The sequence below is a fragment of the Phyllostomus hastatus genome, unplaced genomic scaffold (assembly GCF_019186645.2).
Source record: "Phyllostomus hastatus isolate PE091 unplaced genomic scaffold, TTU_PhHast_1.1 phas_contig_34, whole genome shotgun sequence".
Taxonomy (NCBI): domain Eukaryota; kingdom Metazoa; phylum Chordata; class Mammalia; order Chiroptera; family Phyllostomidae; genus Phyllostomus; species Phyllostomus hastatus.
This window is the reverse complement of record NW_025333857.1, coordinates 34,430,704-34,448,533: the sequence shown is the minus strand read 5'-3', so window position 1 is coordinate 34,448,533 and position 17,830 is coordinate 34,430,704. Positions and strand designations below refer to the sequence as shown.

Below are 17,830 nucleotides of genomic sequence, written 5' to 3'. Positions count from 1 at the left end.
TGTTCAAGTCCTGCCTTTTTGACCTGTCCCTAGAGTACAAATTACTTTCCACTTTTGAGGACACACATATTCATAGTGTTAGTCATTTTTTGTGCATGTAAGTACTAATTCTTTTCTATTAAACTGTAAAAACTCTGCAAAGAAAGTACTTATATTCTTCATTGACTCCCTCAGAAGCTTGATTGAAAATACTAAGTGTTCAATAAATATTTGTTGATGCAATTTGTTATATATGTTAAAGAGTGGTTATAAATTAGTTAAAATTTGTTTCTGTCTCATAAAATGAAGCCCTTACTACTACCTATATAAATTTTGCTTTGAAAAGTACTTTAATATAATTATATCTTCTCTTGGAAAATACCTTCCTTAGAAGTAATGTGACTTAAGCTTCATTACTAAAGATATTGAAGAACATTACTGGTATCCTAGATTATTTATACATTCTGAAATAAAGTTCCCCTACCCCCTAGCACATGGTAATAAAAAGGTAATTAAAATTCTTCCTTTTGATCTTTATTACAGAAACAAGGACCTACTAATATGCTCTTGCATCATCTTGTCCGAGATGTGAAACAGGTAACCTAATTATGAAGGTGTGAGAATTTCTTTGTGCAATGCCTTAACTTTGTGATGGAGCTTCCACTAGATTTTGCTTTGTAAAATGTAGATTTGGATCTTTTAGTGAATTGCCTACCCTCTTGTGCAATTAACTGAATAATTTCATCACCAAACCACACCCTTACATTTTTCCTATAACTTACTTTGTTTTTAAAGATTAGATCTACCAAGTAAGTATCACTAGTTAGTAATTATTTTCTCTTACAAATACAAATTGGAGACATATAAAACTTCCAATCAAAACTTCAGGTAAATGTGGTACAGCTGTATTATCAGTGATGATGATAATACCTGTTGAAAATAAAGACACTGGTTCTCTTGTCTTTATCAAAGGACTAATATGTGATTTCCATTGTTTTTGTTATTTTTTTCACTATTAGTGACAATAGTCAAACTATTGTTTTTTAAAATATATTTTATTGATTATGCTATTACAGTTGCCCCATTTCCCTCCTTCACTCCCCTCCACCCTGCACACCCTCTCCCACCCACATCCCCCCCTTTAGTTCATGTCCACGTGTCATAAGTTCTTTAGCTTCTACATTCCTCATACTATTCTTACCCTCCCCCTATCTATTTTCTACCTACAATCTATGCTACTTATTCTCTGCACTGCACCTTTTCCCCCTCTCTCCTCCTTCCACTCCCCTGTTGCTAACCCTCTATGTGATCTCCATTTCTGTGGTTCTGTTCCTGTTCTAGTTGTTTGCTTAGTTTCTTTTGGTTTTGCTTTAGGTGTGGTTGTTCATAACTGTGAGTTTGCTGTCCTTTTACTATACTTGTTTTTTTTAATCTTCTTTTCTTAGATGATTACATTTAACATTTCATAAAATAAGGGCTTGGTGATGATGAGTTCCTTTAACTTGACCTTATCTGAGAAGCACTTTATCTGCCCTTCCATTCTAAATGAAAGCTTTGCTGGATAGAGTAGTCTGGGATGTAGGTCCTTGCCTTTCATGACTTGGAATACTTCTTTCCAGCCCCTTCTTGCCTGCAAGGTCTCTTTTGAGAAATCAGCTGACAGTCTGATGGGAACTCCTTTGTAGGTTACTGTCCCCTTATCTCTTGCTGCTTCTAGGATTCTCTCCTTCATTTTTACCTTGGCTAATGTAATTATGATGTGCCTTGGTGTGTTTCTTCTTGGATCCAACTTCTTTGGGGCTCTCTGAGCTTCCTGGACTTCCTGGAAGTCTATTTCCTTTGCCAGACTGGGGAAGTTCTCCTCTATTATTTGTTCAAATACATTTTCAATCTGTTGCTCTACCTCTTCCCCTCTGGTACCCCTATAATTTGGATGTTGGAATGTTTCAAGATGTCCTGGAGGTTCCTAAGCTTCTCCTCATTTTTTTGAATTCTTATTTCTCCATTCTTTCCTGTTTGGTTGTTTCTTTCTTCCTTCTGGTCCACTCTATTGTTTTGAGTCCCAGTTTCCTTCTCATCACTATTGGTTCCCTGTGCATTTTCCTTCATTTCTTTTATGGTAACCTGCATTTTTTCATCTAATTTATGACCAAAATCAACCAATTCTGTGAGCTTCCTGATCACCAGTGTTTTGAACTGTGCATCTGATAGGTTAGCTATCTCTTAGTCACTCAAAAGGATGAGTTCTGGGGCACTGACTTGTTCTTCTGTTTGAGCCATCTCTCTCTCTTTTTTCTTTTTTTTGGTCTGGTCACTCCTGTTATAATGAGGGGCAGAGCCTTAGGTGTTCACCAGGGCTGGGCACCCCAGTCACTAGATTGTGATGTTGTATTTGGGGGCGGGGTTGAGAGGGAACAATGGCGGTAGCTCCGTTCTCCGTGGGACCTCAGTCCCTTCCCTGGGATCCTGGGTTGTGCACTCTGTCCTGGTCCATAATCGCCACCTCACTGGGTCCACCAGCTGCCGCTTGCGTACTCAGGGTCCACCTGCTGTGATCTTGTGCATCCCAGATGCCTTATGTGCTCCTGGCTGCCTTATGCACCCAACTCTCCCTATTCTCCTCACCACAACCTGTGCCTGGCTGCTCGTCTCCGCCCCTCCTACCGGTCTGGATGAACGGGTCTATTTCAACTTCTTGGCTGTCTGACTTCCATTCAGATAAATTTTCTGTCAGTTCTGGGTGTTATTCTGCCTCTAAATTGTTGTTGTTCCAATCTTGGTTTGCATGGAGGTACGGTGTGTCACCTATGCCTCCATCTTGGCCAGAAGTCCAAACTATTGTTTGATTACTGTTTTGGGGACTCTCACTTCTTTTTTAAGCATTGTTCTAGGGAACTAGGGTGAATCCCACTCCTCTATATCCTTCCTCATATTTTGCTCATTGTATTTTCATTGAACTTTGAATTAAGTCAGATTTAAAATAATCTGTCCCATTACTTATCAGAACATCTGAACTTTAACATATTTTTATGCCTTAATTTCTTTTCTTTTAATTACCAAGAACTTTTATTCACATGTGCAGAAAACTGGGGGTGATTTTATTTGTCACCATAATTAATTTCCAACCATGACACATTTGAAAAGTTCTTTCCTGCCTTGGCTGGTGTGGCTCAGTGGACTGAGCACCAGCTTGAGAACCGAAATGGCTGCCTGTTCAATTCCCAGTCAGGGCACATGCCTGGGTTGCGGGTCAGGTCCTGTGAGAGGCAACCACACATTGCTGCTTCTTGCCCTTCCTTTCTCTCTCTCTTCCCCTCTCTCTAAAAATAAATAAATTAAAATCTAAACAAAAAAGAACAGTTCTTTCCTCATTTATCATATCTAATATCTTGATGGAGAGAGTATAGGCTTTCTGGTTATGCGGACGTGGTGGCACAGCCAGAGTGAAGGGACTGCGGAAGAAGACATTTAGTTGGCAAATTAGTAGTAAGCAAAAGAGTCCGTGCCAATGTAAATTTAATTTGCATTCATTTATGATAGATCAAAATGATTTTCCTTATATTACTTCCTTAAACTCTGATTCTATCACAGTAAACTGAAGAAAAAGGAGTGAAAAAGGCTAAACAGGCTATTAACTAGCAGCAAATAAGAGCATCATTTTTGTTGTTTCTTGAAAAAAGTACGGAAAAAATTAAAGCATTTACACACTTATATATTTTCATATATATCACCTTACTTCTTGTTCAAAGCTTCATGAATGTTATTCACGGAGACCTTGTTCAGCAGACTTGTGCCTTTAAAAATGTTCAGGGCCAAAATAATTTTCATGTAGACTAAGATCCATGTACTTGGAAATCTGCTGCTCTGCTCTCCTTCCAGCCATAGCAATTAGTCTTGACACAACCTTATGTTTTGACATCTCATTTGATTCTGCCATTCCATGTTCTTTATTTCTGTTTGTTCTACTTTTCATATTATTGTTTTATGTGTGATGTTGTTAACACAGTGCAAAGTGTTATAGCCATTTCCACAAAGAGAGGTGGATTATTTAACGTGATGTTGATTTTCAATCGCATACATTCAGTACACCTTCTAGTAATATTACTTCTGATTAAATATGATTTAGCTATTTCCAGTTAAAGACAACTTTTATACTATACTTAAATGTATTTTATTCTAAAGAATGTGTATGCATGAGAGAAAAGAGAGTGAATGAGCAGATATAAGCAGACATCAGATATTCAATGTCTATAAAACTAAAACCATATTAAAGTTAACTATCCTTTTACATCTGAACAAGCAATTTGAATCAATAGCTGGCCATATCAGTTGATTGGTTTGTAAAGATAATTGAAAAGTATGAGCCTGCCTCTTTGCAGTTGACTTGGTTATGTTCTAATGGCATGGGAAAAGGGGTAAAGAAACCCCTAAAAGTTGTAATTGATTACATGTTTTTGTTTTCAGCATACCCTTCTTTCAGGCTACAGAATAACACTCATTGACATTGGGTTGGTAATAGAGTACCTCATTGGTGGAGCATATCGCAGCAGCTACACTAGAAAAAATTTCAGAGCCTTCTACAATCTCTACAGAAAACATAAGGTAGCACAATTTAAAAGTACTCTAGTACAATCAAGGATAACTAATAATAATACTTTTTAAAAAGTGGTTTGGGAAGTTCAGATGGGAATACTTTTAAAATGGACATTCTATTTATTGACATTTTTTGAGTATTTGCTCTGTGTAAGGTACTGTGCTGGCACTCTGGCCTAGGTTGGACATAAAAGTTAGGAATTTAGAAACTCATAGAGGAAACAGATTTATGAATAACTAGCCGTAATACGGAACAGAATATAACATGTACTATATTGACATAGAAGTAATGTGATGAGAAAGGTTAGGGGGAGAGATGACCAGTTCTTTCCTTCTTTCCTTTTTCTTTTGAAACTACAGAAGTCTAAAGCTTCATAGGATTAGCTCTATAAACTCGTAGTAGTCCATAGTCTAGAGACGACAAATGTGGGACAAGTATGGGGATTATATTGAAAGATGCATGCAGAATGTACTTAAAAATACATGTTTTACATATTTTATTTTTCATCATAGTTTTAAAAGACTGGGAATGTAGAGTCAGATTGGTTAATTGGCTAATGGAGAAAACATTGTTTTTTACAAGTGACTTCATGGGTTAGCAAACTGAAGAGACTGATTGCTGTTAAAGGATGAAGTGTTAGAGAGGCAGGTGGGGCCCTTTGGGTTGAGGGTAGAACAGAAGCAATGAAGAGAAGCACAGTGCTGCGGACATCAGGGAGTGTTTTTGCGGGGACAAGGCAAGGAGATCTTTGTTGTGGGACAAGTGCCAGGAGGTCATGAGGGATGAGACTGGAAAGGTAGTTTGGGGTAAGATCACATGAAGAGTCCAGACTATCAAGCTACTTTGGATGTTTATTTAGAAAGAATTAGGTGTAGTGAAAGTTCAACTTGGCTTTAGGAAATGAAAGAACAAAACAAAAGGAAACCCAAATCACATTGAGAAAATATTCTCTATTGAAATTTCAAAGGCATAGGGACACACTTAAGGGGTCAACTTCTTCATTTGAACAGAATACACCCGGCCATGTGGGTATGGGTGGCAGGTACTGGGACTGACTGTGGTCTCTGTGCTGTCCGGTGGCAGCAGGCTGGGTGTGTGCGGTGCTGCCCTTTCTAAAAGCGAGCAGGAAACTACCCCTTTTGGATTATTTTCTTGTGAAGAAGTACAGAGTTTCTTACTTCTTAAATTATAGAATTAAATTAAATTGTAGAATTACAAATACATGGTTTGGAGTCGGAGATCTGGAACTGCAGCTTTGTTTTGCTCATTAGCAGCTGTGTGATTGTGAGCAAGAGATTTAACCTCTGTGTGTCAGTTTCCTCATCTATAAGATGGGAGTAATAATGCTCCTTTTAAAAAATATCAAAAGGACTAAATAAATAATATCTGAAAAGCCCATATTTCTGGTTTTTTTCAGAGGGTATAGAGTAACTGTTAATAATAATAGTCATTATGACTATTACTAATGATACTATTAATTCTATATCACCATAATTATTTGAGTATTATCTTTAAAAAGTCTTGACCACGTCACATTTATGTCTAATTTATATCCATAAAACATAAACTAAAAATAAATAAAGAAGTTCAAAGCCTATGATTTGTATCATAAATTTTTATTCTAGTCCCTTTATGAAGCCTTTTGTTTTTCTTCCTCATTGATGAAAGCTTCATGCTCAGTAGCAATGAGTTATGTTATTGTGCCTAGCCACTGGAATCCAGGGGCAACATTATATAATGTGTGGAAAAATTTGATAACTTTCTAACTTAACCTTAACCTTGGAGTTGTTTAACCTTGGAGCTGTTTGTGAATGGGACCTTTTTCTTATCAGAACTATGTATCTTTATTGCCTATTCTGAGCTTGTTCCAGTTGTAGAACATCCATTGATTTCTAATGGGATTTCCACATAGAGAAGGAATGCAGATGTGTAATTGGGGACAAAAGAACATGTTTTCTAAGGTGTTAGGAAATAACATTGCTGTTAAGAAGAAGAATATCATGAGGGGCTTTTTGTGGGCCAGTGAGTAATTAATCTGATTAATGATTAATTACTAATCATGAATGAGAGACAACCATGGGATATTTGGTAGGACACTATTATATTTGGTTTTCACTCCTGTCTAGAAGTAAAATGTTCAATGTTACAACTATAATATTCCTTTTCCCTTTTTGTTTTATTTTTAAAATAAAATAATATTCAGTATATTCCAGAGACTGACCAGCTTTGTTCAAACCCTTTCCCAGCCCCCTCTTCCCCGGAGATGCGGCTCAGACAACAGAAAAGTATCTGCAGAAAGCACCCTGCATTCCCAGTTCATCAGAACTGCCCAGCCTTACAAACTCAAGGTACCACTACTTATTTTTAGATTTGGAAAAAAAAATTGTTCTTGCATTCTGAGACCACTTTTTCATTTAAAACTGGAGAAAGGGTTAGGGTTGGCCAAGGGGGTGGGATTGAGGGTGGGAGGTTGGTGTGGGTAGGGCGGGGGAAAGTGGTGGTGGGAAAATGGAGACAAGTGTATTCAAGCATCAATTTAAAAAAAAATTAAAGACAGGGAGGTACAAATAGAGCCACCACTTCCAAGTGCCATAGACAGATGGTGCAGATCAAAAGCACAACACAGCTGTCCTGTAACAGTGAGCAAAGGCCCCGGGCAGAGCCCTGGGGACTGAATAATACTGGGGCTGACACTCCATCCGGCCTTCCTTGTGCCAGCTACCACCTGGTGCACATGGCGACTCCAGGAGTCAGTTTATGGGACGGTATGAAAAATGTGACCATTAACCCAAATCCCAAACTCCCTCCCCTCTCCCTGAGCCTGATTAGATGTGACTACTTTCTTATTCTCCTTTATTTCTCTCTCAGAAGTCCTTTTGCATCTCGAATTTTTTCCCTTTGATAACTTCTTGAAATTAAGTGTAGCATAATATTACAGTGTGACAATGATAATGTGTGTGCATGTGTGTGCACATCATTGCTATCCCCCCTCTTCCCATGTGACCTCAGCCCCACTTGCCCGTGGGGACGAATGCATTGCTCAAGAGCTTTGTATAACTGGTTCCTATGTTGCCTGAGAGAGGTTTGCTTTCCATAGCTCCTAGAAGGAAAAGATGTTTTATAAAATTACCCTTAATCACCATGAATGATACACACTTTCTTTATTCATAGAAACAGAGGAAGCTTACTACAAATTACAGTTTTTGCAATGACCCCCCCTTTAATGAAAAAGAAGAGTTATTGAACCTTACTATTTTCCAGGCTTATGCTGGGTGTTTGGTTGAATTTGGGGTGCAGGCGGGTTGAAGAACATATAATGATGACTGAGAAATGGTCCCCCCTGCCATCCCCAGAGTAATAACCATAGTACAGTATGATGGGTATTGAAGGTGAGACTCATACACACTGTTAGGGAAGAACATGGGGTTAGAGAGTCGCATCTGAGATGAGCAGTAGAGGGTGGGTTTTCAGGTGGAGAATAGTATTTCATCATTACTCACTACCACTGCTGGAGGAATGTAATCAGGATAAAGAAAGGGCATTTAAAACCAACTTATTTGGATGCATGTTGGCAACACTAGTGACATTTTTCTAAGCGGTTAATGAATCTATTTGTAAGGTGAGGTTAGAATTTTTTTTTAATAGTTGTCATACACTATGTTGTTTCAATCCATTTCCTTGGGAAATTAAAAGTTGTTGTATAGTTAGTGGCTCTACTTCAAATGTGTAAGTTGAACTAAATGAACTCAGTGTATCTCAGGTTAGGGACTCTGGAACTATTAGATACAATGAGAAGTAGATTACCTTAAAATGCCAAAGGTTTGGTTTCTGGTTTCTAAAGTTCTATTATTATTTTTACCTGGTCTTGATATTTATTTATTTAAATTCCAGTTTACATTCAATATCACTTTGTATTAGTTTCTAGCATACAGCATAGTGGTTAGACAAACACTTTGCAAAATGTTCCCCCTGATTTTTCCAGTACCCACCTGGCACTGTACGTAGTTATCAGAATATTATTGACCAGATTCCCTACGCCATACTGCACATCGCTGTGACTGTTCTGTAACTGCGACTGTTCTGTAACTGCCCGTCCGCACTTAATCCCTTCACCTCTCTCGCCCAGTCCCCCACACCCCCTCCCCGCTGGCAGCCACCAGTCCTCTGTATCTGTGGGTCTGTTTCGTTTGTTTATATTGTTCTTTAGAATGCCACGTGACTTTACTTATATGTGGAATCTAAAGTTTTATTATTATTTCCATCCCTAGGATATCCGATGTCTTTCATTAGCTAGAACATCATGTGTCTGAGTATTTGGAAACCACTTCTGTTTTATTTCCCAGCAGGAAAAGTCTGCTGTCACTCATAAATCAAGGAAGAAGTCAAAAGAACAACTTATATCCGATGATTCTGGCTTTATCTACCCTTACAACGACCTGCTGGTTTGGGCTGTGCTGATGAAAAGGCAGAATATGGCCATGTTCTTTTGGCAGCACGGAGAGGAGGCCACGGTCAAGGCCGTGATTGCTTCCATTCTCTACCGAGCCATGGCCCGTGAAGCTAAGCAGAGCAACATGGTGGACGATGCCTCGCAAGAGATGAAAAACTACTCAAAGTAGGAGTTCTCCCTTCACTATGTGTTAAACGTCGACAGTTCTTAGAAGGGTTAGACGCTTTGCTCTCCCTCACCTTAGAACTTGTGGATGAGCGGGCCCCTTGCCGGGCATTTCATGAACTCTCCTATAAATAGTCCTTCAGGCATTTCTGAGGAGCTTTGGGAATAAAGGAAAGGGGGATGGCCTTCCAGTCAGGAGACTTGGGCTCTGGTCCTAGGCCAGCACCCAGTTGGGCAAGTGAGTTGACTAGATTTGGGGACTTTAGTTTCCTTGCTGCCAAATGTTCAGTTAATGATTTTGAAAGTCCCTGCCAATTCTTGAACTCTTTGATACTAAGTTAAATTAAAACTTGTGGTTTACTTTAAGTATCTCTCAAGTAGAAAAACAAATACATCTATTATGTATTAAAGAACCAGAGCGAGATAGACAAGTTAGAAATGTCTTTGATTTTTTATTATGAAAGCATTATAATAGTGAGAAAAAAAGGGAAGCTGGAGTTAATAGAAACAAATTTATGATTTTGATTTAAAACATTCTAGAGAATAATAGCATCTACTTTTCAGAAGAAACAACCCCCCAGAAAACTCCAGAAAATGTCTCCAGGAGTGACTTCTTCCTTAAGTCATCTATGTATTTTGTAAAAATCTTTTTAAAAAAGGAGTTACGCAATATCCCTTAATTGTCAGTCAGTTTGAACAGTATTTTCTATAAAAATTCTGTAGGAGGTCTCATTAGGGAGCCCAAACCAAGCTGTACAGTGCCTGTTTTGTGGGGTGAAGTACCTTCTCTGCACCCATAGCTCAGGCGCTGCTGGTGTAAACCAGCTTCCACCTGTCACAGTGTGAGTGAGCCCTCCCGCCCCATCCTTCAGGAAGGGGGCAGCAGTTCATTTCCTGAGCAGCAATCCCTCTAACGTAGCTTCTGCAGACTGAGATGATTAAGTTGCTGTTTGCTCTTTTGCGTCGGTCTTTTTCTGAGTCTCGTGTGTAATCTTTGTGAACATGTCTGGGGCTCTCACCTGCGTTTGTGTTTGCTGCTCACCCTGGGTCACTGCAGACAGTTTGGCCAGCTTGCCCTGGACGTGCTGGAGAAGGCATTCAAGCAGAATGAGAGAATGGCCATGAAGCTGCTGACCTACGAACTCAAGAACTGGAGCAATTCCACCTGTTTGAAACTGGCCGTGTCCGGAGGGTTGCGGCCCTTTGTTTCGCACACGTGCACCCAAATGCTGCTGACGGACATGTGGATGGGGCGCCTGAAAATGAGGAAAAACTCTTGGTTAAAGGTACTTTACTTGCTTTGTAGAGTTTACTCTTAGTGTAGTTTGAAGGTCTGTACTCTTGAGTTCATTTTTCCCTTGTTCCAGAGAGTATCTTCAGAAAAACAGTTTCTGTCTCTGATTCTCACAGATGAGCTGGGAGCTTGCCCGTGGGACCTGACATTTACTTTGCCTCCTATTGCCACAGCTTCTTTTCAAAGGGGGGCTGTTGCACCAGCTCTGTCCATCACAAAGGCATACTCATGAAGTTTGTTGGAAGGTGTTAAACACATGCAAAATTTTGTTAGTAGTAAACTTGTCTCTGAGCATTATAACAGAAGTAAATGAGATTTTTTAAGTGGAATTTTCCTCATTTTAAGAATAGTAACTGATAATAAATGAAATAAAATCAGCCATTTCTGTTATTCTGTTCATTCAGTGTCACGTTTCAGGGAGTAAATCGCTGTTTTGTAAAGTTGCCCTCAAATACAATTGTTTACGCCACTATCTCCAAATTCTTCTGTTCTATTACAGTTTAGCCTCACCTCTCATCTTGAACTGCCAAGAGTAATTTAGTAGCTCAGGACATTAAACTTAAGTCTACAGTGTTTGGTTGTGTTTAAGCTTAAGGAGAACATGTGCTTACAAAACGGAAAAAGGGATAACACCTGATCTTTAAGAAATCAGTAAAACTTTTATATTTTAATTTTATTCTCTTTAGAGTTATTAAAAATATAATGCTTCCCAAGTAAAATGATTGTTAATTTTTGTTCTTTTATCCATGATACACTATAGAAAACACAAAGAAATAAAAAGTATAAGACATAAAATATGTAAAAGGGCTTGCACATTTTAATTCCACTAATGCAATTTCAGAAATAAGAGAAAAATCAATCATAAATTCTTCCACATAGTTCCTCTATGTGAACAAAGGGATGATTCATGTCCCTGGCAGGACAGAGTGGGATATTGTACAATTTCATCCCGCTACTTGAAATGTGCAATTTAAAGCTTATAAATAATTTATTTCTGGAATTTTCCACTTAATATTTTCGGACAGTGGTTTTCTGTGGGTAACTGAAACCATAGAAAGTAAAACCATGCATGTGGGGGGACTATTATCTATGTATTTTAAAATGTTAAAATGTATATATGTACATGCATATACATTTTCCTCTTTTTTAGTTTTTATCAAAATGGGGTCATGCTATATTTTCCTATAACTTGCTTTTTTTCACTTAATATAACTTGAATATCTCTTCATCATAGTTAAAATTGTTTTGTCTTTTTAAAAAATTTATTTATTTATTTGTTTGAAAGAGAGAGAGAGAAACATTGATTTGTTGTTTCACACATTTATGCAGCATTGGTTGTTTCTAGTATGTGCCCTGACTGAGGGTTGAACCCACAACCTCGGTGTATCAGGATGATGTTCTAACCAACTAAGCTATGCAGCCATGATGCTTTTGTTTTTTTTTAATGCTTGTATGGTATTTCACTGTTAGGTTGTTCCACACCAGTTATTCCTCTATATGTGCACATTTATGTTGACACCATTTTCTTCTTATTACAAATAACCCTGCAACAAACATCCCTATCCACGTACGCTTGTGTTCATGAGTGTTTCTGAGGCAGGTGCTTCTAGAATTGGAGTCATTGAGTTAAAAAGCATTTATAGAATTAGGACAGCAATTGAATTGGTGATGGGTCTGACATTTTATATGCACTGGAACTTTAATTTTACTATTCAAATAACACTGTAGCTTGTATAACCCCTACTACATATTTTGCTTTGTTTTCTTTTAAAGATCATCACAAGTATTCTTTTACCTCCCACCATTTTGACACTGGAATTTAAAAGCAAAGCAGAGATGTCACACGTCCCCCAGTCCCAGGACTTCCAGTTCACGTGGTACAGTGATGAGCAGAGCCCCAGCAGCGCCAAAGAAAATGCTTGTACGGTTAGTGCAACATCACAGTAAACTGAGTATTGACTGCGACGCAAATGCACACACACAGAGTTTATTTATTCTGCAATCATAATCACATTCTAGAATGGTCGAGTATAGCATATGTGATAAATCTAATTAACCCCCATGTATGATTAAGCAAAATATCCCTTTTCTGCCTCAAAGCACAGATCACAGACTTTATTATGTCTTGACAGCTGCTTAACTTTTCATATTGCTTTGTGACTAGCAGAATAAATATTTCTCTAAAACAACAATGAGGAATGCCTTATATCCTTAAAAATCTTTAATTATAATGATGCTGGTTTAGAATTTGCAATGATCTTTACTGTTCTTCTCCAAAATTTTTTTCATTTTCTTAATACTCTGTGACCGAATAGTTTTACTTCAGTTCCCAGGTGTATATTCTTTCCTGGGTAACTTCAGCTACTTCTCTTTCAATTTTCACTGGAGAGTCTCCAATATGCTGTCTGTGGGTATATATTTTATTTTTATTTCTCAACTTGTATCATTGTTTATAAAATCATTATTTACTATGAGGTGGTATAAACATCTTCTCTGGTACTAAATACTTTAATGATACTTCATCTTTAGCATCTTAGTCTCACATGCTTTTTTACTTATGGTGTGTTTATTGTAACATTAAAAGATATTAGATAAATATTAAATGGAAAACAGTTAATTATAAATTTGTGATTGGTTAATGCCTTGGCCAGATCAGTTAAATATTTTGACTGTCATGCCTGTTTGGGTATGTATGTGTTTCTTTCCTCTCCTCTCCCTCCCTCCCCCCCTTCCTCCCTTCCTTCCCTTTCCCTCTTTTTCCCATCTTCCCTCCCTTCCTTCCTTGCCTAAACTTGGTAGTTCCAAAGGCAAAACAACTTTTCCATGAGAAAATAAAATCTTTCTAGTTGCTAACTCCTTGAAAGCATGACTTTTGATGATGTGAGCTTTCTTACAAAAAAATTACAGCAACAAGGCAGAATGGATTACCTAGGGGAAGAAGAGAAGCCTTCTCATTGGGGATCAATGAGCAGGGAAGATTAGGGATTGGAGACTGCTTCCTGATTGAGGTAGCAGTTGAGTTATGACTTGAGGCTATGGAAAGGGAAAATAGCATTTCAGTGGGAAAGAAGATGGTAAGTAGGGGCCCAGAGGCAAGAAATGCAAGGCTTATACAAAGCTTCCTGAGTTGTATGGCATGGCTAGAGCCAGGCTATAGTGGACATGGAAGAAAGAGGGAATATTTGCAGGAATGGCTGGGAAAATAGAGTGGGGCTAGATTGTGGAGACTCTTGTATATCCTATGAGGGGATATGGTTTTTATTCTGTAGGTAATGGTGAGTCAGTGAACATATATGATCAGAGAAGCAAGGTGACCTGACCGTTAGGAAAATTATTCAGCCTCTAGTGTATGGGATGATGTAGCAAGAAGACCGCTGGAAGCAGGGAGAGAATAAGCTAGTGTGTCCATCCAGGTGAGAAGTAATAGGGGTTTTATCCAGTTGGCATGGAGAAGAAAAGACAGATTTTACATGAAGAGTCGAATAGGGCTTGAATATGGGACATGGGTGAGAGGGAGATAGCAAATATGATTGAGATGTTGATGGTTAAAACAAGACTGTCTTTAAAGAGACATAGGGATGACTGGAAAAAGAACAGTTTTCACGGGGGAAAGATGAGCTTAGTCTTAGACATATTGCTAAATCACAATAACAGTATTTGAAAAAGTTGAATAATATATTTTTATCAGAGTATCATTAAGTGGAAATGGTGACTGTAATACAATGGAGAATAGACATGAATTGTAGTAGAGCTGATTGTTGTAGTTAAAATTTTCTTGCTGTGCACTTGCTGTGAGGCTTTCTCCTGTTTGAGAGAGAAAAAGAGGAGGAGAGAGGAAGGGAGGGAACAGAGAGAGGGAGAGAGAGATTGAGATTGGAGTAGACTAAAAGATAAGAAAAATGTATTTGTGGTTACCTTATTCTAAGAGGAAAAAAAATCCTGAATTAAATTTATATTCCCATGTTTTCTTCATCATGGGAGCTGATGTCTTTGAATTCAACTCAGAGTTAAGATCAATTAATATTTTACAATCCATACCAAAACGCTAAGAATAATGAAAGACCTAATGAAACACTTCTAGAAAAAACAGTAAGGGAGCCCTGGCCGGCAAGGCTCCCGTTGGTTGGGGTGCCATCCTGTAACCTAAAGGACACCGGTTTGATTCACGGTCAGGGCACAGGCCCGCTTTGCCAGCTCCATCCCCAGTTGAGGTGGTGCTGAGGCAGCTGATTCGTGTTTTTCACATGGCTGTTTCTCCTTCTCTCTCACTTCCCTTCTCTCTTGAATGAGAATAAAATAGACCTTTAAAAATAGTAAGATAAATTATTTAATAACAGGTCATTGCTTAAATTGCTTTCTGGGGTCTTTCTGCAGTGGTACTGAAGTCATTAAAATCATAGTAAATGATGACTTTGTAATGCGTTCTAAGCCATTTTAACTGTGGCTGGTTCCAACCTGTCAGGAACCAGGTCTGTTCCTACAACTTGTAAGTCACAACTTCACTTCTGCTTCCCAAACTGATGTGAATGTCATTCACACCAGGCACTGATGTAACCCATCTAGATGCTCGAGGCCTCAGAAATTGCATTTTCCTACAATTATATGGACAACAAGTAAAACTTGATTTATTTCTTGGCTTGAAAATGCTTGCGGGTCTGACACCTCAGTGAACACTTTCATGGATGAGTTGAAGAAATGTACTAGTCTAAGAACACTTCTTTTTAATTTAATTTTAAAAAATCACAAAAGTAATATATTTCCTGCTTAAAAATTAAAACTACAAAAAACTATAAAATAGGGTGAAATCTTGTTGCCTTCTTTTTCACCATTTCTAAGTTTCCTCTTCTCAAAAGCAGCCAGGCTACGGGTGCTTTTTTCTTTTCTTTTTTTCTTAGCAGATATTATTCTATTTGTACTTTGAATGATTTTGTCCACATGTTGTGAAATATTGGTAGAGATTTGATAATATACTTATATGCAGATAAACTTATTTTGATTCTGTGTTGTTAAGGAATATGGCCTGTTTTGTTGTTTGTCTGACTTTTTTCAAAATTAAATTTATTGGGTTGACACTGGGGTCCTATAGATGTCAGGTGTACATTTCTATGATACATGATCTGTATGTAGCATTGTGTGTCCATTACCCAAAGTCAAATCATCTTCCATCACTATGTAACTGGCCGCCTCTATGCTTTGCTGACTCCCACTCCCTTCCCTCTGGTCACCACCATGCTGTTTTCATTTCTTTCCCTCCCCCTTTCTAAAGTCTCTTCTATGTGGACACCTGCATAGCCACATACATGCCACCACTTCTCTGCCACACAGATACTCATTGCTTATCGCCTGCAAGGGTTAATCCCTTTGGACTGACACACAACTTTTGAGAAACTGATGAAATATTTGATGCTTTCTCTGGAAAAATACACACACAACACAGATACTTACATATCCTTATGGGATGTTTAAGGAACTCCAGAAGCCCAGAGTCCATGAACTTCAGGTGAACAACGTCTGGTATAAACGAGGGGAGAAGCTCTCAAAGCCAGAATCCTAAAACTAATGCTGTGCCCAACTTTCCTATGAATTGGAGGAGATGCATTATCATTGTGTCCATTTTGTCCTTCTATATTATGGAAATATTGATATTATTGTTTATTGATTTCATGGGGATTTTATGAAATCCTTAGATTCCAAATACTGATAAAGGAGATGAAATAGAACAGGAACAGGGACCATTTAAAAATCTTTGGTACTACCCTTAGTGTGAGTAGGTTTAATTACTAGAGACTCAGCTTGCTTTTTAGGAATACCCTGTGTTCCTTACCTCGTCAAAGATTTATTTAATACATGTGGTATTTTTCCTTTAAAGAATAAGATTATAATTTGATGGGTGGGTACCCAATTACTTTCTAATATATTTATTCTATATGCTTATGATATTTTGGGGGTATTTGCATATGTCAACACTTTAGTTAAGCCCCTGACAATAAATTGTTTATTTTACAGAAAGTCTGTGATACGGAAAGGGGCCCTGATGAGAAACTAGATGAAAATCAGCATTTTGCTTTAAGGAGTGGTGCTCAAATCCTTCCACTGACCAGGAAAGTCTATGAGTTCTACAGTGCTCCAATTGTCAAGTTCTGGTTTTATACGGTTAGTTTCACTGTAACAATTTATGATGGTTAATAGCTAAGGATAACATTGGTAATGATAATATGCGTGATTTGCCAACTTCTGATAAAATGTAGACTTGCAGTCAGAAAGTGGGGGGAATGACTGAGGAGGCAGAAAAGAACACGGGGAGGGAGATGAGTAAAGGTTAGAACAGATCTCTCTGACTTTGGGAGCAAAAGAACAAGCATTTTATTCTTCTTTGAGTGCTTTCTCTTAGCAAGCTGGGACAGAGCACTTGAAGCTTTGCAACACAATAAAATGAACAACAGTGGTTGTAGAATTAAGTGATGGGGTGGATTCTTTTTTCTTCTTGGACAAAAAAGTTAGCAGTTTAGTTGATTTTTTTCTTTATAGGAATAATGTGTAATACAGCCCCAAAATGCAAGTGTTATTTTTGTCTTCAAGGTATATGTTTATAAATATGTAGAGATCAATAAAGATTGTAGACGTTTAATTATATGAACAAACACTAAATCTGTTATGGGTAGTGGAGATACAGAGAAAGCATGAACTGTACTTTAAGTGTGTGGAGTGCTTTTCACTTTTATTTAATAACATTTTTCTAATGTTTACTTATACTTAAATTGCTCATGGCTAAGATTTTGTATTTTTTCTTTTCTTTTGTTATTTTTTTATTGATCCTTACTCAAGGATATGTTTACTGATTTTAGAGAGAGGGAGGGAGGGAGGAAGAGAGACACTGATGTGAGAGAGACACATTGATGGGTTGGCTCCCCAGTCAGACCTGCAACCTATGTATGTGCTGGGATGCAACATCGAACCCGCAACCATTGGGTGTGTGGGATGACACTCCAACCAGCTAAGCCACCTGGCCAGGGCAGGATTTTATGTTTTTAAAAACATTTGAATTGTGACTGTAAGAGGATATTTATCTGAATATATTATATTTCCAAATATTTACTGGCTCAACTACACAGTAATTTTATATACTTATTCAATAAGTACATAGCTCTAATAACTTTCACTTATTTTCGAAAGTCAAATCTTCTTTCAAATGATATTTTACCATTTATGAATATGTAATAAAATATTCTAGAAATATATATTATTAGCTCAAGAATTTTAACTATAATCATATCATTGGGAAAAGAGTATTCAAGTATTTCTTTCCTTAGAAATTTACAACTTATGAACTCTTAGAAATGGGAGCAAA

The 17,830-nt window shown here is 37.8% G+C and overlaps 1 protein-coding gene across 6 annotated transcripts in view; it reads left to right on the top strand.

Moving 5' to 3' along the window:
• TRPM6 (transient receptor potential cation channel subfamily M member 6) overlaps nucleotides 1-17,830 on the top strand; it is a 154,802-nt gene that overhangs the window by 80,922 nt on the left and 56,050 nt on the right. For 5 of the 6 annotated variants that reach the window (XM_045840457.1, XM_045840459.1, XM_045840454.1 and 2 more), the window contains 7 exons: nucleotides 523-576; nucleotides 4,444-4,581; nucleotides 6,820-6,921; nucleotides 8,917-9,188; nucleotides 10,246-10,474; nucleotides 12,256-12,408; nucleotides 16,489-16,635. In XM_045840457.1, coding sequence (XP_045696413.1) covers nucleotides 523-576; nucleotides 4,444-4,581; nucleotides 6,820-6,921; nucleotides 8,917-9,188; nucleotides 10,246-10,474; nucleotides 12,256-12,408; nucleotides 16,489-16,635 — 1,095 coding nt within the window. The remainder of the gene's footprint in view (nucleotides 1-522; nucleotides 577-4,443; nucleotides 4,582-6,819; nucleotides 6,922-8,916; nucleotides 9,189-10,245; nucleotides 10,475-12,255; nucleotides 12,409-16,488; nucleotides 16,636-17,830) is intronic. The other variant, XM_045840455.1, reaches the window with a different exon arrangement.